Below are 27,115 nucleotides of genomic sequence, written 5' to 3'. Positions count from 1 at the left end.
CTGTCTTTAACCTTATGTCAAGGTGTACTCAATAGAAATACCCTAGTATATCCCTCCAGTATCCTAATGCCATGTAGGCCTGTGGTAGCATTGTGGTACGCAGGGTTCGGTGGAAAAGCAGCTTTTCTATGGCTGCGTGGCTGAGCATGCTCCAAGACTGCTTCTGCACATCACAGCCTGAAGCGCTCAGTAGCAGTGTGACTCTGAGGAGCTGTTTCCAGCCTGGTGCCTGTGCTGTTCTGGAAATAGCCATTGTTCTACAGCAGCCTGTGTTCAGCTTCTCATGTCATTATAGCCACACCAGCAAACTGACAAATGCATCCCACCTTTAATAGCTACCTTTCCTTCAGTGTCTAATACAGCACAGTCTCAGATGAGTAGTGACAGACTCAGGAAATCCTTGAGGTCAATGGAGTTGTAGCAATGACCTTTTCTACTAGCAACTGCAAGGTTTTATGTGCAGCTCTGCTGCAGACAGTGATGCTGATCATGCTCTAGATGCTGAGCTAGGTAACTTACCTGCTGGCCTGGCCATTCAGTGTTGCTAGATCTGGCTGTTAGGCTACTGTCCTCTGCAGGCTTGCCTTCGCTGTCCCTCTTACACAGGTAGCCAAAGTAAATTACAGCCTTTCAAGCACAGCAGACAGGGCAGCACATGTTTGTTTGCAGTTATAGACCATGTGAAGACTGTTCTTAGCTGTGCTATGTTTTCATTGTGGTTGTTGTTTAGTTTCAGAAAATTTGAGACTGGAATTGCCAAAAAGCTACTCTGAATATCTTCCCCTGTTTTCTTTTGAAAACCCTGATCTGGTGTTCCCTTGTATAGCAGTCAATGTGTTCTTATGCATCACCCTTCCCTTTCTTACTGGATGTGGTTGAACAGATTTTGCTATAAAAGTAGTATGAAGACAATACAGAGGATCTTGATACATATGATAGATGCATATTTTATAGGTTTTTAGCTAGTCCAGTCTGTCTAGGCAGGCTGTTAGGTCAGTGAAGGAGTCCTGGGGAAATAAAAGACTTTGATAAAGTGATTCTCTGCAAGAATCCCAATGCTAATCAAGGCCTGGAGGAATTCAGAAGAGAGTCATCCATCTTGTCTTTGGCAAAAACATTCCAACTTCTGCTTTGTTTCTAGTCTGATTAATTCCCTAGAGGTCATTTCTCCACTGCTTGCTCTCGGGCCATGCCAATGCACAGATAATGGTGTCTCTTCTGTAAACTTAATCCTGTCTGTCTGGGATTTTTTTAAAGAATCGATGAACATTTTAAAACCAGTTCGAAGATCCCAGGGATTGATCTGAACTCCACCAGAGTGCTGTTTGAGAAGCTGATGAACTCTCAGCACTCCATTCTCCTAGACCAGGTATTGCACTTCTGGGATTTTGGGTATTCAGAGGGAAGAGAAAAGCTTTGTCCCCCTGTAACATGTAAGCAACAGCAGCTTTTTGGGGGAAGGGTTGTATTGCAAATATGGAGGTCTGATCCTTCATGGTACCAATGGATACTTCTCCACTCACTTGGGTTGATTTTCACTTTCTCAGAATGTGTCTCTAAGACTTGTTTTTACAAAAAGTTTTATCTCGTGGCGTTTGATATTTGAAGTGGCTGCTGAAATTTATTCTATGTATGTTATACTTGTAAATATGTGCTCTTTATTGTGCTATGTGCTCTTTATTGCCTCTGAGTTGTATAATTTATTCTAACTCAGAGGATTTATCTCATGAATGCAGAGCTGTGAGATGAAGTCATATTTGTTCTTCATGCCATTTTTTAGCTATAATTTTTTTTTTTTTTTTTTTTACTCTGGATTTGACTTTTAAAGCAGGATTGTGACCTTAACAAGAGGAGTTAACTTCTAGGCAGCCCTTGAAAAACATATCCAAACGTTTATGCATTTAGTAAGAATCAGAGTTTAGTCCTGTCCTATGGAGTGTTCTTAAGAGATCATCAGCAAAAGCTGTTAAGTCCACCTGTGCTGAGTGTGCTCCTTTTCATCAGTTCTTACACATCATCTACCTAGTAGGTGCTCTGTCACTCAGGATAAGTTGCTTTCTTTTGTCTTGTTTTCCTCTAGATACTGAAGAGCTTTGAAAGTTTTTTGATTCCTCAGCTGTCCAGCTCACCACCAGATGTTGAGGCAATGAGGATCTATCTGATTCTCCCAGAATTCCCACCCTTCCAAGACTCAAAGTATTATATTACATTAACGCTTCCTCTAGCAATGGCTATTCTGCGCCTAGATACCAACCCCAGCAAAGTTCTTGGTAAGAGGTTGGTGTTTAAGATGCATGTTGCTCTCCGCATCCAGCTGGGACACAAAGAGTTGCCTTTAGGTTTTTCAGTCATGCTTTTGTGTTGGTTTAATTTTTCTGTTACAACAGCTGCAATAATAATTGGGCATTTGTGGTATGGTGTTGTTATGAAGCAATCACCTCTAAAAAGCAGCTGGGCACCAAAAGCATTCAAGGAATCCTCCCTCCAAAACCTATGTTCCCATATAAAAGAAATATAAACGTAAAAATTGAATTTTAAGCATGAACTATGACAAAATGAAGAATGTGCTATACAGGTAAGGTATGGGAAGTCAGTTACAATAATGTAAAATATATAAAATATATAAAATTCATGGTGGCATAGATAATCAATGAGAAAGAAAATTCAGATTAAGAATTGTTTTAATTTAGAAGTAAAATATAATTTCAAAGAACACTTACTAGGGAGGTTAATCTATTATACTTTATCTAGTTTACCTACATTCATAGACTCAGTTCCAGATAAATTTTCATGTCTTTCTGTGAACACAGATTTTGTTTATCGTGAAGATTGATTAATCTTATTATCTTAAATTTTTCCACATTATAGTATCCTATAAGCTATAAGGTAAACAAAAGAATATAATAAATGTAATATAAATTTACCTTGTCCTATATAAGGTGCAGAGAAACCTGTTGGCTGGTCCATGACCAAGCTGAGCACCCCAGCTCTTATCCCGCTTCTGAATCTTCTAATTTCTTCTAATAATATTTCTGATAAGCTTGTTTTAAGTTAAGCAGAATGTACATTGCTTGTTCATGTTTGCTATTCCTTTTCTTGTTGTCTTACTCTGTTTCTTAAGATTATCTTATACTAAATCTCATGTTATAATGTAAAATGCTATGTAATGAGTTCAGACCTGCAGGAGCATTGCTCCAGTGAGATTTATTTTGAGGTTTAGTGGTTTCTTTTAATTTTTTTTTTTTTTTTTTAATTCAAAGAGGCTTTGGAACCAAGTTTCCTTCTCTACTCAGTGTATGTAGTCCACTGTGATTGTTAGCATACAGAAATGTAAAGGATTCTCATACTTTTGCCTGCCAGAATCTATTGGTGTGCTGACAGTTGAGAGGATAAATTGGTGTTTGCTTCTGACAGTTGACATTATGATTTCCCAGGTTCCAGCTTCTACTTTGCAGGTGGATTGCAAAGGACTATAGCAAAGGAGCTAATAGTCAGAGTCCCTTCAGAGGAGAGGTAAGGGTTACCTGTCCTTGGCAAGAAAGAAATCAGCCTTTCTAAAGAGGGGGAGTTCAGACCTTTGGTGTAGATATGCCAAGTGACACGCTCTGACACCTGCTAGCAAAGTATGTGGTACTACAGAGAATTGCCCAGACAACTGCTTTCTTACCACTCATGAGAGACAGCGAGATCTTGCCTGCAAGATCACAGTATCTTGAATACAAGATAAGTGCAACAGTATCTTGAATTGAAGATTGAAAAACCTTGAATTCAAGCTCTCACACTGATCAGGGATTGGGGCTCAAAAATGACCGGGGTGGTTGTATGAGAGTGGAAAGGGAAGAGCTTTTCAATTTTTGGTATCTAGCAGACTTGGCTCACTTTCCTGTTCCTACAGTTAGGAGAGAAATAGGGAAGCTTTTTAAACAATCTTTAGGCGTGTTCCCCTGTTTTCAGCTGAAAAATAAATAAACCCCCTTTATTTAGGGGTTACTCTGGCCTTTAATTCAGGATTTCTATTGGTGATGATCTACTTTCCAGATAACTGGTGGTCTCAAGTATGCCCAAGATATTTCCTCAGGCTAGTGGACCTCTATAAAGGTGCAGTGGTTTACCTCCTCAGTGGAAGAAAGACACTGTTGATCCCAGTCCTGTTCAGTAGCTACATTACAGCTGCTCTGAGACTTCTGGAGAAACTCCACAAGGTAAGAGGAAAGCCTAGGTGTATGTTGGCTCAAGATAATTCAGTCTTGTCTGGCCTTTGCCAACTGACAGGGGCAGAGTGGTTATGGCCCTGGCTTGAGAGATGTGTCATTGTCTGGCAAAAAACCCATGGGGAAGATGTTAGTGGTTTTCCTGAGTTCAAGGTACTTGAAGATTTTTAGTCCTATCTCAAACACTAGGAAAAAATTACTCTAAAGAATGCTGCTGCTGAGCCACCAGACTGTGTGCTGCACTGTGGCACCACAAATACCTGTCTCATGATGCTTTCTGCTCCCACTGTGTTGGTTCTGGTTAGTCTGGGTGAGGAGGATGGGGAACTAAAATTAGTCAAAGAGGTTTATCTTGATTCTTCTTGATTTGTACTAAAATATAAGGGACTCTGTGTTTTTGCAAGACTTTCTGGGGCCTGTTGTTGCAAGCTGCTATAATTGATTTTATAGAAGCAAACCTTCTATAAAGAAGCAGGTTCTAAGAAAAATGCTGAATATATCCACATTTAAAAAAAATCTGTTTTGTTCACTAGGTAAATCAGAAGGTTAAACATGTAGAATATGATAAGTTTTATATCCCTGAGATTTCCAGCTTGGTGGACATTCAGGAGGATTATCTGATGTGGTTCTTGCATCAGGCTGGAATGGTAAGAGATTTTATGTATAGTCATGAAATAGCTGTCCATGTGTGTCTCTCTGGTTGTAGAGATATGTATTTTTAATATCCTTAATGAGAGTATAATATTCAATATAGGATCATCTATATATTAAGTCTCTCAGATTTGGGTACTCAGTGGCTTGACAAAGTTGACTAAATATAAATAAGGCTGTCAGAAGAGCTGGAGGTATTTACCTAACGCTTGTCAATCTCTGTGATTATTCTTGTGAATCTCACTCAATCCATGCACAAGGGGATTAATTCAATCATTGGATCCTTTTAATGTAATCAAAAGCTCAGGAGCCGAATCCTGTATTCTAAAATTATAATTTTTACCCTTTACTTCTGCTGTTTAGGCAGGTATTGTGAATAATGTAGCCAGTGATCTTAAAATGTTGCTCTGTAAGAGGAGGCAGTGTGACGTTCTGGCTAGGGGACTGAACCAAGACTCAAGAGATGTGGGTTCTATTCCTGGCTCTTCCAGTAACCTGCTGGGTGATCTTGGGTAAGACCCTTCACCTCTTTTATGCCTCACTTTCCCATCTGTAAGAACGGAGATAACTAAACTGAGGGTTGGAAACCCAGTAAGATTATTTAATTATAGCAAGGAAAGGAATCCCAAATGTGAGAAAATACCAAAAGAACATCTACCAAGGGTTGCTGCAAGAGTAAAATCTGACTGTAGCAAGAATTTTTGTGTGTCTTTTTATGGACTTTCTAAATGTTGTGTGTGCTGTGTCCCCCATCGCCCACTTTCCACAATTTAAATAATGCTGCTCTGTGCTCACTTTTAGTGAGCAGAGCAATAATGGACTCAAATTTACATAACAGTGATTGTTAAAAATAGTTTAAAATGTAGTGATATGGCTAATGAGAGGAGTGATTTGTATTGCAGGAGTGGTCTTATTTTGTCATGTTAGGGCCTGTTGTTTTGTATGGTCTCTGCCTTGAGGGAAGTTTTCTTCATAAGAGTAAGTTTTACTTATGGCAGGCCAGCACAGGCTTCTGTGCCAGTTAGTCCTCTTAGTAACGATTGATGTGCAATTTTGAATTAGACTTGTGCATTTGAGAAAGAAGTTCCCATGCTTCTCTTTAAGAGAAAAAAAACTGGGTTGTTGGTCCCAGAGGAGAAAAATTTTCTTTGAACTAGTCTGTTAAAAAAAACCACAAGACACAAAACCAAGAGAGTAAAAGATCTTCGTATTTCTCTTTCTCCTTCACAGAAAGTAAGACCGTCTATCATGCAGGTAAGAAAATTGTTTTTCTTGACTCTTATTTAAAGAAGTGCTACGGAAGCTGTAAACAGGAACCAATCTGCCTGCCTTTTCTTGCAGGATGCTGTGACACTCTGTTCTTATCCTTTCATCTTTGATGCTCAGGCTAAGACCAAGATGTTACAGACAGATGCAGAACTACAGATGCAGGTAATCCTTCTCTCTCCCACTTTTCCTGTCCCATTTCTTTTTTCCTGCCTTTTGCATCGGTGCCTGCAAGGAAAGGAGTTCACTTGGAGTTAGTGTGTACAGCATTTTATTGTTTCCGTGATATGGGAGAGCAGAGTAGCTGGAGAACCTCTTTCTCCTGGATATTGCAGAGGCAGTCCTTGGTGTCTTTAATTGCAAAATGTTTAGTAACATCAGAACTGCCAGATGTGCATGTGGTGGAAATTTGAACTGTGTAGGGAAGGAATGCTTGTGTATTTTTATGGTAGTCCAAGGATAAGAAGTAAGGTGAGGTGTCTATTAGGGGAGCTGTAAGGCTGGAAGAATAGACTAGCTTTCAGTTAATTTGACACTTTTTTCTGGTTTCTGCCTGGTGCAGGAGGGGTGATTGTCAGAAGTGAGGGTTGAAGACCAACTCATGACACTGTTAGTGGCTGCAAGCAGCAGCTGTTGTCAGCAGCTTATCCATCCGTTTGCAGTGAGGGGCGCAGACCCAAGGCTCTCCAGGAGCATGTTCACAGCAGGTGTTCAGCTCCAGCACCCTTCCCCTGTAGGTGGCAGCCAAGCCAGTTTACAGCCAGGCTGTGACAAGGACAGCTGGCCTCTGTGCCAATGTAAACTTCCCAGTGCCAGACATTGTTCATGCAGGTGGCTCCTGGGAGGGGCCCAGCATTGGTCGCTAGTCCCTCATCTAGTGCATCTAGGGTCTAGGACTAGTTCCGTCCTCTGTGAAATGAGTTTGCTGAGGTCCTTGGTTGTCAGGTTCCTTCAGGGTGGAAAACTGTCATCAAGGTTACTTGTGGCCATGGTACTGGTTCCATATAATAATAATCTGTAGCTTTTCCTTGGCTGCTTGAACACATAACCTGCAGCAAGGCAGAGGAGGCTCAGCCTACACTCAGAAGCTGGAGTCACCTTCTCCTGCTTTCATTTTGCCACCTTCTTGTCTAGATGTCCCTCTTCTGTGTGTTTCCAGCTCCCTAGTTTGTGAGCAGTGCATTACTGTGGGGAGGGCATCTATCTTACGGATAGGTAAGATACAGATAGGCAGGACAGCAGGCTGGTAAAAGTTTTGTTTCCCTGAGAGACAGGATCTTTATGAAGACAACCAATTAGAGGCCAAAGAAACCAGTACTTCTGTGAGTGCTGGAATGGAAGAGCCCTGGATTCCAGTTGGTTTCTGTCATGGGGTCAACTGACTTTTAAACTGAATTTACAAATGTGAGTTTGCCACTTACTATGGATGATGCATGAGAATGAAAATACTGTGTGTGTGGTCAAAGCTTTGACTGGACTCTGTGCGTTACCCAACACTCCATAGAGATGAGAGCTTTAAATTGTATGCAATGGGTGCCCTGGTGCCTTGCAAGGTGTGGTTGTCAACTGATTTCTCTCCTGATACGTTAGTAAAACTGCTTTCCCTTGTGGACTCTCTGGCTCTTATCAGGGTTGTGTTCGTGCTGAGTTTCTTGACTCAGTAAGAACATGGATAAAGTGTCTTTCCCACCCACCTGCGTAATGTAAAAAAGTATTCAGGAATTTGATCTCTCTGTTGCTAAAATTTGGTAAATCAGTCAGTGGACTCAAAAGTATGGGAAAGGGGGGCAGCATGTAGGCACACATGCACACACACTTGTACAGAGGGAGCACGTAATCCTTGCTCCCTAAGGAAACCAACTAAAAGAGTAAGGAAGAGAGGAACACCAAGCATATAGTTGTTAACTGTTTTCCTTCCATAGGAAGGAAGGAGCTGAGCAGCAACTGGTTTTCACCCATCTCTTGTTTACAGGTTGCAATAAATGGTGCGAATTTGCAGAACGTCTTCATGCTTCTCACCTTGGAGCCTCTGCTGGCCAGAAGCCCTTTCCTGGTACTTCATGTTCGCAGGAGTAACTTAGTCGGTGACGCTTTAAGGGAGTTGAGCATCCATTCAGACATTGATTTGAAAAAGCCTCTTAAAGTAAGTTTTCCCCATGCCTTTAGTATCCTTTCATCCAGCTGACGTTTCTGCAGCCTTTCAGTCCTTCACGCTATCTCTTCATCAGCGTACAGTGGCTTCTCTGTATATATAGCACACAGGAACACTTGATCTAATCGGTGCAGGAGTTGAGTCTTTCTCCTCTCTGACTCCCAGAGTGTTTTGGCAGTGGACAATTTACAAGAAGGCAAGCAGAGGATTTACTCTCTCTCCCTGGTGTTTACTGCATAAGGGGTGGGGGAGGAAACATTTCTATGATATTATGCAGGTTTTGTTTTGCTCTTCTACAGGAACAGGCCACTTAGAATAGGACATGTTTTATCTCTGAGAGGTCGCTACAAAATTCAGCTGATGCTGTCATAGTGCTGCTTCTGGTTTTGAGAGGACAGGTGGTTATTTATGATTTGCATAAGGAGTTAAAATAGTTTCAAAATACTTCATTTGCCACCCCGTTCCCTTTCCCTCCCTGCAAGCAGAGCACTGAAACAGACTCATGGATTGCAGTGGGTTTGGGCATGTTAAACAAATTGCTTTGTGTGGCTCCCAATTAGAAAGATGTCATATTTCACTCAGTCTCAGCTCTGCATCCCTGTTACTGACCTGCTTTTTCTACAGGTCATCTTTGATGGTGAGGAAGCTGTTGATGCTGGAGGAGTGACAAAGGAATTTTTCCTTCTGTTGTTGAAAGAACTTCTCAACCCCATCTATGGCATGTTCACTTACTACCCAGAGTCAAACTTGCTGTGGTTTTCAGACACGGTAAGCCCTTGGCCTGTATACACACAGGTTGAAATAATACGCTGTGTTTAAATGACAAGAAAGTTAGTGGAAAACCATGGGAAATAAATGATCTTCTTGTTTTCCACCTACGATACAATGTGAGCTGTATTTTCAGTCAGTGGAAATTAGTATGGGTTCATTAACTTTAGTAGAGTGGTGATGATTATGCCTATTAAGGAGATGGCTCTTTCTCTTTATTCTTATCCCATAATATAACTGGTATTAAGTATCAGATGGCAGTTAATAGAACTCTTATTATCATGAGTGTGATAATCGTGTGCTGTTTTACAGAACCAGAGGTTTAGGTCGTAGTGGCATTAGAAATCTGTGCTTCCCTTGCTGTTCATGTAGTTGCAACCAATCCACTTAGACATGCATCACTATCACCTTCAGGGTCTAAACTTGTTAGTGCTTTATGTGAGGAAGCTCTTAAATGGCAAGAAACACAGTTTGTACTGAAAGTTGGTTGGTTTTGGAAGGGTGTGGAGTGCAAGTTCTGTACCTGTCAGATAGCATTATGCTGGAGGTGGTGGTTTATGTCCTTTTTTCCTCACCTGCCTAGCTAGCAAGATGGAAAATGATGTTGTCAGTCTTCCCTTAAGGTGTAGGTGCCCTGGTGTTTTGTTTTGTTTTTTTTTTAATGTATTAATTATATTTTACAAGGAAGGAAATTACAAGGCACCTTTTGTAACTTGTAAACAGTATTACAGAGCGATTACTCATGTTAATGCTATAAAAACAACAAGTCTTTTGACACTAAGAATGATGACAGTGTAAGCACTGAAGATATGGGTGTCACGTATTTACAACATTTAACAAATATATGCAGCCAGTCTGTGACTGACATACCAGCGTGAGAGTAAATATACGAAGGAATGAAGGGTGACACCTCTGTTGGTTTATTTTCCTGGGTGGCACTGTGGTTGTGCCATTTTTTAATAGAAAATAGGGTAAGTGATAGGGAGAGAATTTTTAACACATTTTCTTGCGGTACATAGACAGCAAATGTCAAAGCTTTGTTAATGTCTAAAGGCAGAGATATGTAAAAAGGAAATAAAAGGCAGATAAGGTGGAAAGCAGCTGTTGCTGTTTCCACAGCTAATCATGGCTTAAAAAAGTAATAGGGCTTGGTTTCTGAATCTTCATTTCTGTGCCACACTCCCAGCAAGGAATTCACAACCAAACTGGGACCTGATGGGAGCTCTCTGATTTTGTCCCCGTTGGAAAAGTAGGGGCTGGCTTTTTAGTGCATGGAGAAGAGGGTACTGTGCATTACACCCATGGCAGTGTATCTCATCAGGATTTCTCTGTGCTTTTGCAGTGTTTTGTAGAACACAACTGGTTTCACTTGATTGGCATCATATGTGGTCTTGCAATATACAACTTCACAGTGGTAGACCTTCACTTTCCCTTGGCTCTGTACAAAAAACTTTTGAACGTGAAGCCCTGCCTAGAGGATTTGAAGGAGCTATCCCCTACAGAAGGAAGGTATGAAAAGCGAAATTCGCAGCCTTACTGGGAAGGGACACCATCCATCTGAAAACAAGAAATACTAAACTGGGTAAAAGCTATTCAATAAAACACCTCCTGATCCTTTTAAATGACAAAGTAATTTGGAGGGCTGTCATCCTAGCAAAGCACGTAAGCCAGTGGTGAATTTCATGTAGGACTTCTGCTCTCCCACGGACCATCAGATTCATCTGCTTAGGCTCTAACCTCTGTTCTCACCTTCCCGACTCCCAGAAACTGGATATCAAAACTGCCAAAAGATACTTACCACTCTTTTGCAGACAAGGGTGAGGGCGTGTCCCTCCACTGTGTGATTGTGTGCATGATCCCAGATCCTGACTTCAGCCTTTCCCCCCAAGCCAGGTTTGGGTTAGCAGGCAGATCCGCTGCATGTCTCATGACGTAGCCCAGGATGGGAACTGCATAGGATGTGAACTGTCCCATCCCTGAACCAGTGTAACTGACATCCTCTGATGCTAGAAAGAAGGGAGTTACATGGAGTGAAGGAATGACTTTTTCTAAATGGCGTATTGAATCTTTTCTGCCTAATTGCATAGGGATATTGGTTCCCTCTGACACTGAGAGGTAAGATCCCACTGTCTGACTGCTGTTGTGTTTTTTCTTCTGAGTTACTGCCTGATGTATCTGCACAAAGCTACAACTGTGTTTAACAGTAATGAGGTAAAATGCCAGGAAGACAGCAGCAGGATTTTGAGGGATAGGAGAAGAACATTTTCTGCATGGTGGTGATACAGATGTAATTCACCACCCTCTCTTCCTTCACTCCCTCAGACCTTTGTGTGGTGATGACATAAATATCTAGCACTCCTAGAATGTAGTTCTGTACTAAGGCCAGGATCATTAAAGGGGATCCATGTACTAGGTGGGCACAGACTGTATTGATAATTTGTGTGGACTGTCATTTGTCCTGCTTCTAACAAAGTATCTCTTTCTTTGAAGTGTCTTTCTTTGTCACCTTTCAGGTGACTCAGAGAGTCTCTCTGTTGCAATTCTATTACCCAGATGTATGATGCTGTTTACTTTTGCTGAATTTCTTTTCCCCTTTAGTTGTATGGCTTTTTGAATCTCTCTTTTTTTTATTTTTTTTTTCTCATTTCTTTCCCTACTTGTCCTGTAGGAGTCTTCAGCAACTTTTAGATTACCCTGGGGAAGATGTAGAAGAGACGTTCTGCTTGAATTTTACGGTAAGACATATTTCATATATCAGCTCTGTGATTGCTACAGTGCAGTTGAAGCTCATCTACTTATTAATGTGTGTTATGGTTTATTCCAGACTATGTCTGTAGCACATACCTCATGTTAATGTGCAATGTTAAAATGTTAATTTTTTTTTTGCTGTCAACTCCTTTGTTCTTTTGTGTCTGGTAAGGAAAACTGATCTAGTAAGTAGATTAAGCAGAGTGGTTTTCAAAATAGCCTTGTTGTCACTGTGTCGTGTGACTTACACGCCAGTGGCCAACTTGTCACACTAGACAGAAGTAGATTCTTGAATCCTCCTCGAAAATGGAAGTTAGGCTTTGATGTCACTATGCCAATTTTTGAAATGCTAACACAATTTAGAATTTTCCTTGCTGTCATAATACTTAAAAAAGTTACAATGAGTGTACTTGGTCAGACTTTCTTAGAAACAAAACACTGGAGGCTATTGCTAGGAGACATGCTGAGGCAGGTAGTCAGCTTTCCTGTGCTACTATGGCAGTAAAATATTTTTTTCTTCTAGCTAGTAACCTAGATGCAATAGTTTCTATTGCACAGTGGAGATTCCCTGAAATTAAGAGTTCGAAATTGATGTATATTGGAATACCAGGTACATCCCTCATCATGTGCAAAGATCTAAATCTCACAAAGAGATATGGCATCTTTGTTCTCCAAGCTACGTTTTCCTCTAACTCAGGCAGGGTAATGGCTTCCATGTTTCAATGTTTTTTCTTGAAAGTCCTGGTGCTCTAACAGGTTCTGAGTGGTGGATTAATCTTGAGCTTGATCTGAGTTCTTGACTCTCTGTCCATGGCCTGCCTGAGACAAAACCAAGGTACCAGGAAACTCTGCCTACACACTGTGAAGAAAGTCCTTGCTGAGCTAGGAGAGTGTTGTCCATCTCCTTGTTTCATAAAAGAGAGCACGGGCCAGACTACGCAGTCTTTCTCTCACTCCCCCCACCCTCTGAGAGAATAGGGGGAGATGATATAAGAAAAACGGCTCGAGATTTGAGATAAGGACAGGGAGAAATCCTTAAAGTTACCGTCACGGGCAAAACAGACTCGACTTGGGGAAAAATATTCATTTATTTCTAAAACTAGCAGGAGAATGAGACAGGGAGCAAGATAACCTCCCCCCACCCCTCTCTCTTCCTGGGCTTAACATTATCTCTACCACCTTCCCCCCATGAGTGGCACGGGGGGAAAGAGGGAATGGGGATTGCGGTCAGTTCATCATGCGTTGTTTTACGCTGCTACTTCGTTGTCGGGGGAAGAACTCCTCACATTCCTCCCCTGCTCCATCGTGGGATCCCTCCCACGGGCCACAGTCCTTTGTGAAACTGCTCCGGCGTGGGTCCTCTCTTCCACAGAGTGCACTCCCTCCAGAACAGCTGCCCCAGCGGGCCTTCCACGGGCCACAGCCTCCTTCAGGCATCCACCTACACCGACATGGGGTCCTCCACGGGCTGCAGGTGAATCTCTGCCCCTCCGTGGACCTCCATGGGCTGCAGGGGGACAACCTGCTCCACCATGGTCATCACCACAGGCTGCAGGGGAATCTCGACCAGGAGCTGCTTTACTCCTCCCCGCTCCTTCTTCACGGACCTTGGCGTCTGCAGCTGTTCCTCACAAGAAAAGTTCTTTGCAACAGGCTGGCAGACGCCTCTCAGGATCTTTTTACATCTTACTCACTTCTCATCTCCTCTCCACTTCTTGCAGCCGGGCCGGGCCGAGTTGGGCCCAGTCGGTCGCCCGGCAGGAGGCCAGAGGGTGAGGCCTGCAAGGTGCACAAGGCTCGCGCCTCCCCTTCTCTGCCCCCACTCAGCTGCTTCACATCTTCTCTACTTTTTTTTTTCTGTTTTCCCCTTCTTAAATACGTTATCGCAGAGGCGTTATCACGGAACATACTGCTACCAATCGGCTTGGCCTTAGCCAGCTGCGGGTCTGCCCTAGGCCCGGCCGAGTCCACTGAACAAAGGGGAGCCACTTCTAGCAGTTACCTACAGAAGCTACCACCTTAGGCCCCTCCTCACTGAACAAAACCAGAACAAGTCTCTTAGATCAAACTCACTTCTGGAGTGAGTCAGACCTGGGTCTGACTGTGTCTCATGCAGATCAGAGCTGCTGTTCAGGATAAGGTAATGAAGCCATAATGGTGATGTTGCAGACTGTGTAAAAAAGAATACCTTTGAAGTTATACAAGAGATTTTTCTCCAAATTCTCTTTTCACACAAGAGGACATTCTTACTCTCTCTTTCTTGCACTATATACTGCATAATATATGAAGACATGCAGGTACATCCGCTAAAACTTTTAAATGAATAAATAACTTATATCCCAAACCTTGAAATTATAACTTATCTTGCATTTCAAAATCTGAGCCTCTTTTGTGCATGGCATCTTGAAAGTTGACCCTTTTACATTTTCTCCATGTGTCCAGTTTTGTATTTACAGAGTATATGTTTGTACTGGTGCCATCCTAGGCCAGGCAAAAGCAGGAAGCTGTCTGTGGTCATGCCATCTTGCAGTGAGAGCAGATTAATTAACCTGCTGAACTTCTGTTATAAAAACAGGAGTCCTTTTTATTGCCAGAACATGTGGATTTAGTTAAGTAATTTTTTTTTAAGTTATCAATCTCTTGGTTTTTTTTCCACAGGAAATTTACATAAAAGAATAAATTTTTTCCTTTCTGAGTTTGCATTTAGACTTAATAGCAGTCCTACAGCAGATGTAAATGATGGAAGGTAGTGAAGCATACATGGCATTTGAAGCAGAGAAAAAAAATGCTCTGAGTATACCATTTTCTCTGGCCCACCCTTCACATGCCAGTCATCAGCTGTGAAAGAGAACTCTGTATCTTTCTGCAGGCGTATGGCCTGAAAAGTACTTCTGGTAAAATTAACTTTCTGTTTTTGTGTAGATCTGCAGGGAAAGCTACGGTGTGACAGAGCAGAAGAATTTGATTGAAGATGGAGATAAAATTCTGGTGCAGAAGGACAATAGGTAAGTGGGGCATATGCTGGGATGGACTTATACATGTGGTGAAGTCAGGTGCAATGCAACAGAAAATTTGGCTGAGGTGAAGTGTGGGAGAGAACTAGATGTCACTGTGAACAAATTCTAAGATGAGTTGTTTGAAAGTTACTGGATGCCAGTGGCACTTGAATAAAAAGCAAGTTTTCATCATCTTTCCACTGATGTTTGGAAAATGTCCTACACCCTTTTGGATGGACATCTTTCCAGTAAAAGGCTTTTATGTAGATCCTGGGCAGTTTTCTCATGGTAAATAGTGATTGCAACATGAGTTTGGCCTTTGAAGGTTAATCTCCCTGATGCTTTAGAGAGGAACTGTACGTGAACACCAAAACTGAGCCTGACAAACTCTTTTATACTACTAATTCTGGAGCCGGAACACTTTCCCTTGAGTATGCCTGAGAGAGGACTGCTGTCCCTCTTTAGAGCCATAAGACCCTGCTGTACATGATTCCTTTCCATTTGACTGAACACCTACGAGTTATTACCAGCACAGCTACTATTTCCCCCCCTTTTTTTTTCCAGCTGCTAAACTATTTTCTTCTCATAATCCTGTAATTGGATTTCTACAAGTGCCTTTGTTACTTGAAGCAGTGTTCAAATTCTTTCTCTGCTGGCAAAACAGCGTGATCCAGTGACTGGTCAGCAGCATGGTCAGGGGCTTGTTGCTCGGATTGCTGAAGACCTTGCTGGCAAGCCTGAAGATGAAGTAATTTCCTATTAATCTGATTATTTAAAAGAGTTCTGATTGTGTCTAAAGCCATTCCTGTAACAAAAGCTTTGTCTGTATTACCTTCTTACCTACTTTACTACTGCCCAAAAAGGTGCAATTTTTACAGCTAAATAGGTGCCTCTAGGCAAAACCTACATGGAGATGGAGCAGCATAAGTCTGTCTCCTTGCAAAGAGAAGATGGTCTTCAGGCAAATAGAGGAGAGTTTAATTGACGCTTGTGACAGTTGAGTAAAGATGAAAATGCCAGTGATAGTACCCTTTAGGTTTTTAGATTGGGCATATACTCTCAAAACTGGACATTTTTCTACTATGTACCATACTGGCCTAGGGGCAAGAACAAAGATTTTAGCTGAAGGAATGTTTGGGAAGAGCACCCAGGGTAGCTCCTGTAACTGTTCATTAAGTCATGATAGGCAACAAGAGAAGCAAATCCTTAAGGAGAAAGGCTAGTCTGTACCTGCACCAGCTTAACGCGTTCCAGAATGCAATTGTTTAATCTTGACCAGAGTTTTGAACTCAAGCTAACCTCTAAATCCAAGTCTAGACGTGGCTGTCAATTCATCCACCTTACAGTACTTAATTACTTCCTCTGCCCCTACATGTAGAGGCCAGGGACCAATTTGCTGCTCTCCTGGCCTGAGCACTCTGCTGTGTGCATGTCTTTGGGCGCTGCCCTTCCTGCTTGAGGAAAGTTCACTGGGAACTGAAGAATGCGCAGGATTGCTTTGACTGAAAAATGCCAAGTAGGAAATGCCTGCATTTCCCTTTCTCCTTTGGAGTTCATACTGAGTGTCACAATGTAAAATGTTCTTGGTAAAGGGTTCATGACCGTAACAGTCAGAGAGGTATTAAGCAACAGTTAAGTGCTTAATCAGCTTGAATTTCCCTAATGCTCAGGTGACTATCAGGAAGATGACAATAAAACAAATGCACTGGAAAATAACTCCCCCTTTGCTCTATGATTTCTTATTCCAAGTTTTCATATTTGTCAGTCTGCTTCCTTTTTTTCTTTTTTACTTTCTCACCCACCCCCTGCCACTTTTGTATAGCATATGCATTGAAAATACTTCCACCAAAAGGTCAAAATATGTCTTTCAGTTGTGACCTCCTCAGCTAGAGATTGAGATATTGGATTCTGTTGTGTTCCCTGATCTGTTTATCCTCTGAGTCCAGGTGTGAGCTGCTCTCGAATGTCAGGCAAAAACAACACCTCCACCCACAGAAAACAGTTTAGTGTCCCAGTTTGCCACATCATTGGCTGGTGTATTATCATCAGGTGTAAGAAAAAAAAAAAAAATTTAAATTCTAGTGTTGCACTCAGATCACGGTGCTTTGAGAATAAGAAAGACAGAGTAGAAGAAAGATGCTTAACCTCCTCACAAAATCCAGAGGCAGGGTTTTGCCAGGGCCTGCCACAAGTTTCTTGCCAATGACTACAAAATATTGTTTTTATTTTAATGCTGATCTTGTGCAGGACATCTTGGGAACCTTGAAGCAAAACAGGGTTGTCATTCTGAGAGGAGTCGTTCTCTTTGTCACATACTCCAAATGCACAAGTCCTGTATTTGTTTAACCAGAGTGTGAAGGCTGAAGAGGAGGTTTCCGTGCTTTCTGAGACTGTTTTCTTGCTCTGTAGTGAGGAGTGTTTCTTGATTTCTTTTGGTGTCTTTCTCTTTGGGACTAGGAGGGAGGGAATTGGCCCTGCAGTTTCAGATCAAGACTTTTCAGAGAAAGATTTCTTCAGCCTGCATCTAGGCTGCAGCTTTGGCTTTGGAAGTGTTGAGCCTCTGTCAAGACTCACTGGGGACTGAGTCAGCAGGAGCTGCCTCTGAAAATTCACCTAACTAGGGTTCTGTGGGGCTTTTGTTTTTGGAGGTGGTAGTCTTCTGGGCACCATCTGCTCGCTCTCCCCAGCAGAGTGCTTGCTCACAGCAACCTGGCAGTCTGAGATCATTGCAGGTGGGCACAGAGCCCTGTGCTGAGTAACCCTGCAAACCTGCAGACTGAGAAGAGCTGTAGGTCATTTCCTGGACTTCCTAAACATAGGGTTGCAGGAGCTGGGCCAGGGTGTAGACATGCTCCTCTGGTGACTGAATCGTCATACTTAAACTTAGCACAACCTCAGTGCAGGCCACAGGTTCCATAGGAAAGAGGACTCTGTTCCTGACACTTCCCCAGTGCTTGGTGTCACTCTGGCTCCCTCCTGGCCTCTTGGGCGACTGGATGCAAGGCCACTGGGTGGGTTTACTGGCAGTACAAAGCCTGGGCTACTGGGGGACCTCCCATGCTGCCACTGCTGGGGAATAAGCAGTCACATGGTGGTACTTGCTGCCTCATACTTAGTCTGTGTTGCAGTGACTCAGCTCAGTGAGAGGAGGGCAGTGGGTTGAACCTGTTGGAGACTCGTGTTGGCAAGATACATTACAGGCAGAAACAGGAAAACTTAGCAGTGCTGCTGCTGCTCAGGCATATAATTAAAAGTGCTTTCCTTTGCTGCTCTGTCTCGATGCATAGGGAAGAATTTGTTGAAGCCTACGTAAATTACATCTTCAACTTCTCCATCCATGAGTGGTACACGGCCTTTTCTACTGGCTTCCTGAAAGTGTGTGGTGGGAAAGTCCTGGAACTCTTCCAGCCCACAGAGCTCAGGGCCATGATAGTTGGAAACAGTAACTACAACTGGGAGGAATTGGAGGAGGTAAAGCTTTCCTCTTGTTGTATTTTTCTTCTTTTTTTACAAGTACCAGGATTGTGCAGTTGCGTGAGGTGGGCATTAGCTTGGGACATGAGATGTTATAAGCCACAGATGTCTGTCTGGTTTTTTTAATGCTCCTTGTACACCTTACCATCATTCACGTGAAAAATTTCTTACTGGGCTGTCCTGCTACTGATAAAGCTCAGGGAGGAAATTCAGGATGAGAAAGGACGGGGAGGAGGGCTTCCATCTGCTGTTTTTAGGGGTGAAACCTAAGACTGAAGGGAAGAGAGAGAGTCAGGGTCTTCAGCTACAGTAAAATTCACTCCACTGCATGAGGGCAAGAAGTTCACAGCCAAGTGTTCAAAGGGGAGTCTGGACACAAAGTAAGAGTTGTATCCTCTCAAAATGCATAGATCAAGTTACTTGCTCTGTCTCAGCCTCAGCAGTAAAAGTGACTTTGCAGTGCAGAACACAGGATGCTGTTCGTGTGTCCAGCCTGTGAACGTGTGCTCCAGGCTTCCTCATCACACACCTGATAAGCTGAATAGCTAGAAGCCTAATGCCAGCCTTCCACATATTGCCAGGAGAACCCTTTGCTGGCTCTTTGAGCCATGCTGTTGCACCCGTCCTGTGCTCCGTTTCATAACTGTCAGACATTGATCTGATGTCAGATACCAGAAGAGATCAGGTCTGGGTTCTGCTTAGCTTTTGCTCTCTAGTGCCAGATGAAATGATGTGACCTTTTGATTTTTAATAGAGCGCTGTCTATAAGGGAGACTACTCTGCGACACACCCAACTGTGAGAATGTTTTGGGAAACCTTTCATGCATTTCCCTTGGAAAAGAAGAAGAAATTTCTCCGTGAGTATCTTGCAGTGGTGCAGAGCGTCTCCTCAAATGGAAGATTTGGGTGGGAGCATCTGCAGAGCTCCAGGGTTATGGCACATTGCATAGAAGATGATCCAGGCTGAATGGCTACCTCCTGAGTTATCTGCTAGTCAGATAATCTGTTTTCTCCTTCTCTTGTTTTTTTCTTTTGTGTTCATTTTTACCCTCAAAATCACTGGGTGATATCTGCAGTGCAAGATTCAACGCAGTCTCTCACAAGGGAGTGCAGTATCCATCCGTTTGTGTTGCCAGGTGGAGAATTCATGGCGGTCCCCAGTACTCATACGTAATCTGGTTCCTTCTGCAAGCGGAGCTTTCAAGCATTGCAGCACTCTTAGGGGCAACAGGGCAGTTGTAGGGTGACAGCTGAGTGGAGAAGCCAGTGTATAATGTGGCAGGAAAATGAGACCATGTATGTGACTGGGCAGCAGATACCTCCCCTCCTGACGGCCTTCTCCTTGTGCTCCTATGAGCTCGCTTGGCCATCTTGGCGGTATGGTGTGCTGAGAAGGAGAGGAAATCCCCCGCGGACCTGGCCTTGGGAAGCATGCGTGTGTGTGTTGCTTCCAGTGTCCCAGCCACCCATAGATCTGAGCTGCTGTGTGTGGGTTACTTTATTTGGGGACAAAAGGGGAGACAAAGGGAATTAGTTTTAAGGACAGGTGGTTCTGAATTTGTTGCTGAGCCAGTAACTTTTGCTCCCTTGGGGGTCATGGTGGACACCAAGCTGACTGTGAGCCAACAGTGTACTCCTGCTACAAGTGAAGGCAAATGGGCTGCATTACGGGCAGTGTTGCCAGCAGGTTAAAGGAGGTGATCTTTCCGCTATACTCAGCACTGGTGAGGCCACACTTGGAATGCTGTGTCCAGTTCTGGACTCTCCAAGGTATAAGAGATTACATGAACACAGTGGAGAGACTCCAGCGAAAGGCAAGTAAGATGACTGGAGCACCTCTCCTATGAGAAAGGGCTGTGAGAGCTGGGACTGTTCAGCCTGGAGAAGAGAAGGCCCACAGGGGACTTCATCCATGTGTACAAATACCTGAAGGGAGGGTGTGAAGAGGACAGAGTCAGGTTCTTCTCAGTGGTGCCCAGTGACAGGAGCAGAGCCAGTGGGCACAAACTGAAACACAACAAGTTCCTTCTGAATATAAGGAAACACTTTTTCACTGTGAGAGTGATAGCACACTGGCGTAGTTACCCAGAGAGGTCGTGGAATCTCCATCCTTGGAGATGCTCAAAAGCTGGGCACAGTCCTGGGCAGCCAGCTCTAGGTGGCCCTGCTTGAGCAGGGGGGTTGGCCCAGAGGACCTCCAGAGGTCACTTCAACCTCGGCTACTCTATGATTCTGTGACTATTGGAAAGACTAAGGCCAGTGTTTTTATGTCAGGTTTTTTTTTTTCCCCCAAATAAATGAGCAGTCTGCTAGTTGTCCTGCATCTTTGAGTTGGAAAAATGGCTCAGACAAAACTTGCGTGCTGAAGTTAGTAGCTGTCTAGAGAGGGTCTCAGGAATCCCAGTTCACAGCAGAGGCTTTTGAGGATAATTCCCCGCTCCCCAAAACACTGTGACAGGGACGGTGCACAAGGGTCGTGCTCAGGAGGAGCATGAGTATGATGGGGACCAGCAAGGAGGAACCAGCCATGGTCCCGGCATTGAGGTACTGTGCTTGGGAGGGACGGCAGCAGGGAGGGTGGCTGGGCCTCCTCTGCCTCTCCCCGGCGGTGCGCCCCTGCCGTGGGCATCAGACAGCCCTGACTTTGCTCCTTTTTATGCTGCTCAGACATGAGAGGGAACTTTTAAGGGAAGGGGGTGCTGTGGACCGCTCTATTTACTCATTTGTGCACCGGGCAACGACCTTACTTCTTGCCTCTTCCCTCCAGCACCTCCTCTGTGAGGCCAGCCATGCCCTGCAAGGAGCTCAGTCAGTGTTTTGACCCCTCCAGGCAGGGTCCCACATTTCGGGTGAGGATGGCGCTTGCCCTCAGCGCAAGGTTGCCTGCCCTGACTGTCCAACCTTCCCTCTGCTTCTCCTAGTGTTTCTGACGGGCAGCGACCGCATTCCCATCTACGGCATGTCCAGCCTGCGCATCATCATCCAGTCCACCGCCAGCGGGGAGCAGTACCTGCCCGTGGCGCATACCTGCTACAATCTGCTGGACCTGCCCAAGTACAGCAGCAAGGAGATCCTCAGCGCCCGGCTGGTGCAAGCCATCGATCACTACGAGGGCTTTAGCTTGGCTTGACCAGCGTGGGAGAGGCACAGACACTTGGGTACGGAAGAAAAAAATGATGGGCTTGGCTTTATTTCTGTGAGGGAATCGATCGGAACACATTTAGGGAAAATATAATTAATAATAGATTGAGATGATGCAGTCTCAGCCTGATGCTGCCAGCATTTTGTGGGGCTTCAGCAGGGAGAGGCTCTTGCTTTGAATTTTCTCATCTACTGAACAAAATAAGTTCAGTGAGCATTTTTGTCATTACCCTTCCAACTTGACATCACTGCCCTCCCGGCAATTCCTGGTAGTTTGCTTTTATTGCCCCTACACACACACACACTCTTACCTCTCCTTTTAATCCAGTTTAAGTATTTTGATGTTCCTTGCGTTTAGGCTGTGGTGGAAATTGAGGATGAAACTGCGATTTCCTTTTGCAAAGCTGTGATTTCCCCTCACTCTTTTTTCCTCCCTTTTAACATGCAAGCTGGTTCTTGCTTGCTTTGAATGGAAATATCCCCTTTGGTCCTTGGTGGATGGTTCTGGGCTGGGACGTCATTTGTGACCCCCAGGGCGGTGTTTTAGTGACGCTTTGTCTTTTTGCACCAGGATGTCTCATGGAGAATATGATGGTTTGGGGAGGTTGGTTTGTTTTTCCTCAAATTTTTTTTTGTTTCTAAGCAATGTCTTCTTAAAGAAGAAGCCTCTGACTCCTCTGGAGCGGGGTTTGTGTTCAGGCTTGTGGAAGGACAAACCCTACCGATAATAACAGGTTTCTCAAATTCTCTCTTGTGTTGTGTTTCTGTCTTGGCAAGTGTACAAGTCAGGCGGGTGGGCTTTGCCCAGCCCTGGTTCTCTATCCAAACAGACCTGTTATTCCAGCACAAGGTGAGGTGGCTGCTGTTACCACCACCGCCTTTCTCCAGAGGAGTCACAAGTGTGTGAATGTGCGTGCGTGTGCGAGCGTGCAGGGGTGTGTGAGTGTACGAGGCGCGTACAAGCTCTCCAGTCTCCTCATGTCAGGGAAAACAAATAAGCATGAGATCCACACTGGAGTGCTAACCCTCTGTTTGGAGGTGATTGGTTTTATTTCTGCAGTAGGGGTTACTTTATTTTACTGTTCGAGAGGAGCCTTTTCACTCGACAGCTGTTTTGCTGGGTGGCTCTAATGGACAATCTGTATGAATTAGACTGGAAATGTACATTAGGGGTTGAGTAGGCAAAATCGTTACCTAAATCTATCCTGTAAGATGGGAGAGGCTTTATCCTCTTTCCCCTGGTCTCACCCTCCCATTAAGTGAAGTTTGAATGATTCCCCTCCCATTTTTCAGGTCTTGATGTAAATCTCATTTTAAACCTCGGGTGGTTTTGGCATTGACTTGTTATTAGGACATAGTATTTATGCACCATGTTCAATATACAGTATTGAACTTTGCACCTCTTAATAAAAAAGTTTTAGCTTCTGGGGTTTTTTTTAAGACAAGCTGTGGGCTACAGTAAGAGCCCTCCAGCCTATTTCTAATGCAGCATTGAAGACAAATATACAATTATATCAAATGTTTATTTTCGATGTGTGTGTACATAGTACAGTATTATGCAATAAATTTGATGTTTAATTCTGACTGAGTGGCTGCCTTTGTGTCTTGAAGCAAAGGAGGGGCTGCTCCAGGCACTGGCACTGCCTCTCCTGCTGGTCTTGCCGTACCTCTGAGCATCTGGAGGAAGGGAGCTGCCTTGGCCCTGCTACTGGTGAGCATCCCAGCCCCTCCCCTAGTCACTCACTTTGATCAAATGCTGCCCTTCCCCTTCCTGGCCTGGATTTGTCCCCAGTTGGCTGGTTGCTAAATGAGAACAAGGCAGGATCAGCCCAGGGGAATGCTGGCTCCACAAGCAGAGCAGGGCAGTTGTATCTGCCAGCCCTGGCTCAGCCAAAGTCAGGCAAGTCCTCTGTGAAGAGCTGGGAATTGAGACCAGACCTGAGTCTGTCCATCCCTGTCCCTTCCTGCTGGTGTTTCTCCTCGCAGGCAGCAGCCATGCCTTTCCTCATGGCCTCTCCTCGGCCTGCAGCCATGCCTTTCCTCATGGCACTGAAGGCCGTCAAAGCTTCTCCAGCCTCTGGCCTCTCTGCCCCGCAGGTGACAACGTCCCCGTGTCCCCCATTTGCTTGGGGAGCCCCCACTACCTCACCCCCAAAATGGGTCTGGAGAGAGGGGTGCTCAGCACCCACTTGTCAGCTGCTGTGAGCTGCAGCCTGGGGACTCAGCCAGCAATGATGTGGCCTCATGGTGCGCACACAGCTCCCCAGCGCTGTGGGCCTAATTAGTGTATGCAAATATAGCTCATTTACTGCTTTAATAGAGGCTTTCCATCACAGGGGCTTAGGGCTTCAGCTTCCCTGAGCTTAGGGAGGAAGGGCGACGGTCTCTTTCCTTTGGCTGTGCAGGTAATCGCACAGCATCCCGCTGGGATTAATAATGAGGTACCATGTGCACATAAATATATACACACGCACACAAACAAACATATATGTATATAATGTTGCAAGAACACATAACTCGTAATTACTGTTACTTATGGTTATTTATAATATACCTGCAACGCTCATAAAACTAAAAATATGCACATAAAGTATTTGTGTTCAATCAGTAAGCTTGGCAGGCTCAAGTGAAACAAAAAGCCTTGACTCAAAGCTCCGTTGGGCTGCTGGGGAAGTGGCTGTTGCAGCACTGGCACTGCTCAAATGCCAGCCATGAAGCGTAATTTTTTTTTCCTTTTCCTATCAGACAGTTTATTTAAGAACAAAGTAAAATCCTTCCCTGCCTCCATATGTGTATCTGGTTGGATCCATAGGCACATCTAGGTATAAGCACATACCCTAGAGATGCTCTCTCTATAAACAGAATATAATGCAAATACTTTCCTGTGTGACCTGAGTGGTGTAATTATGTAAGATCAATGTATCGCTTTATAACAGTGTATATAGAACTTTATTTCATATAGAGTGTATTGTGCAGATAGCATATTACGTGTGTGTTATTGCAGGTAAAACACACATTATACAGCAAAGAATGTAGCTGGAGGCATTGATCCACTCCCATCTCCAAGGGCAAGAGGTTTTTACAAGTTTGCCTTGAGTCTGCTTAATGTGGGGCACCAAGACACCACGTGGTGGGCTGGTCACAGTTGAACTCTCAGAGCCACTTTACAGGTCTCATGTCCCAAGCAAAGGGCCTTAGTCACCCTGTGATGGCCAAAAGTAACACCACCTTAGCAACCCCAAAGGAGAAACAGGAAGAGACCAGGAAATCCTGCTTAGCCAGCAGCCTGGCTCTGCGTGCTGCCCCTCTCTGATGTAGCCATCATCATGGGCTATGAACATTAGTGAAATTAATTAAGCTAGTATGATACATCAGCCACCCTCTGCCCCACTTATTCCCCTTCTACTGCCTGTGGGTTACATTGTACTGTCCGTGCAAAATGTATTTTTCACTCAGTCTGTGGCGATTTCAGTCTTTCTTCCCAAAAAGTGACTGAGGAGTTCATCACAGACAGGTGAGTCAGGGCTAACTTCATTACTCCATTTTTTTTTTTTTTTTTAAATACTGGAGTGCAATTGCACATTATTGCAAAACCAATAGCAACACTTGTTTTGAGTAGGGCCAGGCTTTCACCCACTGCACTTACAGCGAATAAGCTCCCTAGAATTTTCAGTGGTTGCACTCTCGAGTTACCATTTTTATGGCTGGAACACAGTTGTTTTATGCATTGTCTAAATGTTTGTAAGGGAAATGCCCTGAAGAAACATCTCTCTGCACCTGAAGCCCCTCCCAGACCCTGTTCACCAGATCATCATCCCATTTAGCATTAACACAGCTCCCCCCCTCCTAACCAGGGAGCACAAAGGCAGCAAATCAGAGAAGCAGCCGGTCTTCAGAGGAATGGGAGGGGGATTTGGGCAATTCAGATACAGGGAGAGATGTCTCTCTATACACGTAAATTTAGCATTCAGACCAGTTGTATGGCAAAGGTTTTGGAAGTGCTGAGCCCTGGCAAACACTGGTACACACCTCACACGAAGGGTTGTCCTCCTGCTGCACTCGATAAGGAGACAGCTGTTAACTCTGGCAGCAAGAGGGTCAGGCTCCAACACAGCCCGTGCACGTGACCCACTGGAGTGTTTCCCAAGGGTGAACGAACAGCATCACTTACCAGTGTACAACTATGACATCAGCCGAGCACAGGAGGCATGCAACAGGCACAGGGCCCAACTTTTGCTCTAGTTCTGCTGATAATCTTGGTGCTAACAGCACTTTTTGTAACAGCGCTGGGATAAGGGTCATTTTGCCCTTCAGGAATATGGCAGGAAGGAAGTGAGCTACCCTTTCCACTGAGTTATCCCACACTAGAGGGTCAATGAATGCATCACTTGTTACAGGCTTCAAATGCAAAATTTTCTTCCCCATTTGCATGTGAGCAAGCAAAGTGCCCTCCTCTGCCTTGGCTTAGAAGAACAAGCCTGGACCCGAATTCCCTCCCCAGAAGCCAGCAGTCCTTGGAACCCTTCCCCAGGAGAGGGGAAACAGATAGAATGAATCTGAAGTAAGTTCAAGACCAAGCTGAAGTACAACTCTGCACCCTGTATGTACACCAAGCACCAGCTGGTCTTGCACAGGACAAAACCCATGCCCCTGGCAGCTGGGCTTCTGCACAATTGCCATCAGCCAGCAAGGGAAACAGCGCAGCTGGGCCAGTGGCTGGCACAGCCCCACAAACAGGACGAGCTTCATCTCCAGGCACCATGGGGACAGTCATAGGCTACAGCCTGGCTCTTGCCTCAGCAGCTCTTTTCAAGTGCCAGTTTGCAAGCATCTCCACAGAGGAGTTGGGAATCACCTCAGGCTGGAGGACATCTGGCAGCACTTACCCTCTGAAACCTGCACACACCAGGAATAACAACTGATGGCTTAGCAGAATGATTAAAATATAAGATGCTTTAATTTCATTGCCTTTAACATAAACATCCATTATTTGACTGTTTACTCAAAGTAAACAGAATAAAACCAAAAGCAACTTGTAAGAATGACAAGTTTCACCTCTGTCTTTAACTCTTGCAATCTCATTTTGTCCACAACTCATTCATCATCATAATTTAAATAAACCACAGTGATTATTATACCACAGTGTGGTAACACACAGACACGCGTGTCTGAAATGGCCCCAGTGGACGGGAAGCCCAACAGACCGTACTGCTGTCCTGTAGCAGACAGTTTGTTCTAGTGACCTGGAAACAGGTTGTGTTAGACTAACAGCTTATTCATATCACATAAAGTAGATTTTTGTACAGGACTTGACACCTTTTAGAAACACAGTCTTGTATTTAATGTCAATAGTCATTGATGCTGGCATAGAAAAATCATCAAACAAAATGCACAGATGTTGCTTGGATTGACTTGGAGCAGCGTGGTGGGGCAAGCATCATTTCTGGCTGTTTGTGGTTAGTGGGAAGTCAAATCGTCTGTGGGAGACACAACGACAACATTTTAGTGCTCAGGTCTGAGGGCCCTCCTCCTGTGTGGGCCTGGAGGGGGGAGTCACAGCATCTGTAAACCCAGGACAGAAAGCTGAGCATTTGTATGTGTCTTTCCAGGACTGGAATTTTAAAATTCACTTCTCTACAACAGTCTTTCCCAGCAGTTCCCTTTGCACCTAGGTGGATGATGGGTTTCTTTTTTATTTTTTTTTTTTG

The 27,115-nt window shown here is 44.2% G+C and overlaps 1 protein-coding gene across 7 annotated transcripts in view; it reads left to right on the top strand.

Moving 5' to 3' along the window:
* HERC3 (HECT and RLD domain containing E3 ubiquitin protein ligase 3) overlaps positions 1-22,991 on the top strand; it is a 56,174-nt gene extending 33,183 nt beyond the window's left edge. For 5 of the 7 annotated variants that reach the window (XM_086746537.1, XM_086746542.1, XM_086746539.1 and 2 more), the window contains 14 exons: positions 1,258-1,369; positions 2,081-2,270; positions 4,039-4,202; positions 4,745-4,858; positions 6,093-6,116; positions 6,204-6,293; positions 8,101-8,271; positions 8,905-9,048; positions 10,391-10,557; positions 11,717-11,783; positions 14,719-14,801; positions 18,080-18,263; positions 19,021-19,123; positions 21,188-22,991. In XM_086746537.1, the coding sequence (XP_086602663.1) occupies positions 1,258-1,369; positions 2,081-2,270; positions 4,039-4,202; positions 4,745-4,858; positions 6,093-6,116; positions 6,204-6,293; positions 8,101-8,271; positions 8,905-9,048; positions 10,391-10,557; positions 11,717-11,783; positions 14,719-14,801; positions 18,080-18,263; positions 19,021-19,123; positions 21,188-21,396 (1,822 nt within the window). In that variant the 3' untranslated portion in view covers positions 21,397-22,991. The remainder of the gene's footprint in view (positions 1-1,257; positions 1,370-2,080; positions 2,271-4,038; positions 4,203-4,744; positions 4,859-6,092; positions 6,117-6,203; positions 6,294-8,100; positions 8,272-8,904; positions 9,049-10,390; positions 10,558-11,716; positions 11,784-14,718; positions 14,802-18,079; positions 18,264-19,020; positions 19,124-21,187) is intronic. The other 2 variants (XR_015258414.1, XM_086746541.1) reach the window with 2 other exon arrangements.
* The last annotated feature ends 4,124 nt before the right edge of the window (positions 22,992-27,115 follow it).

Source organism: Chlamydotis macqueenii, chromosome 4, assembly GCF_036417535.1.
Source record: "Chlamydotis macqueenii isolate bChlMac1 chromosome 4, bChlMac1.mat, whole genome shotgun sequence".
Lineage (NCBI taxonomy): Eukaryota > Metazoa > Chordata > Aves > Otidiformes > Otididae > Chlamydotis > Chlamydotis macqueenii.
This window is presented reverse-complemented; position numbering and strand designations above follow the sequence as displayed.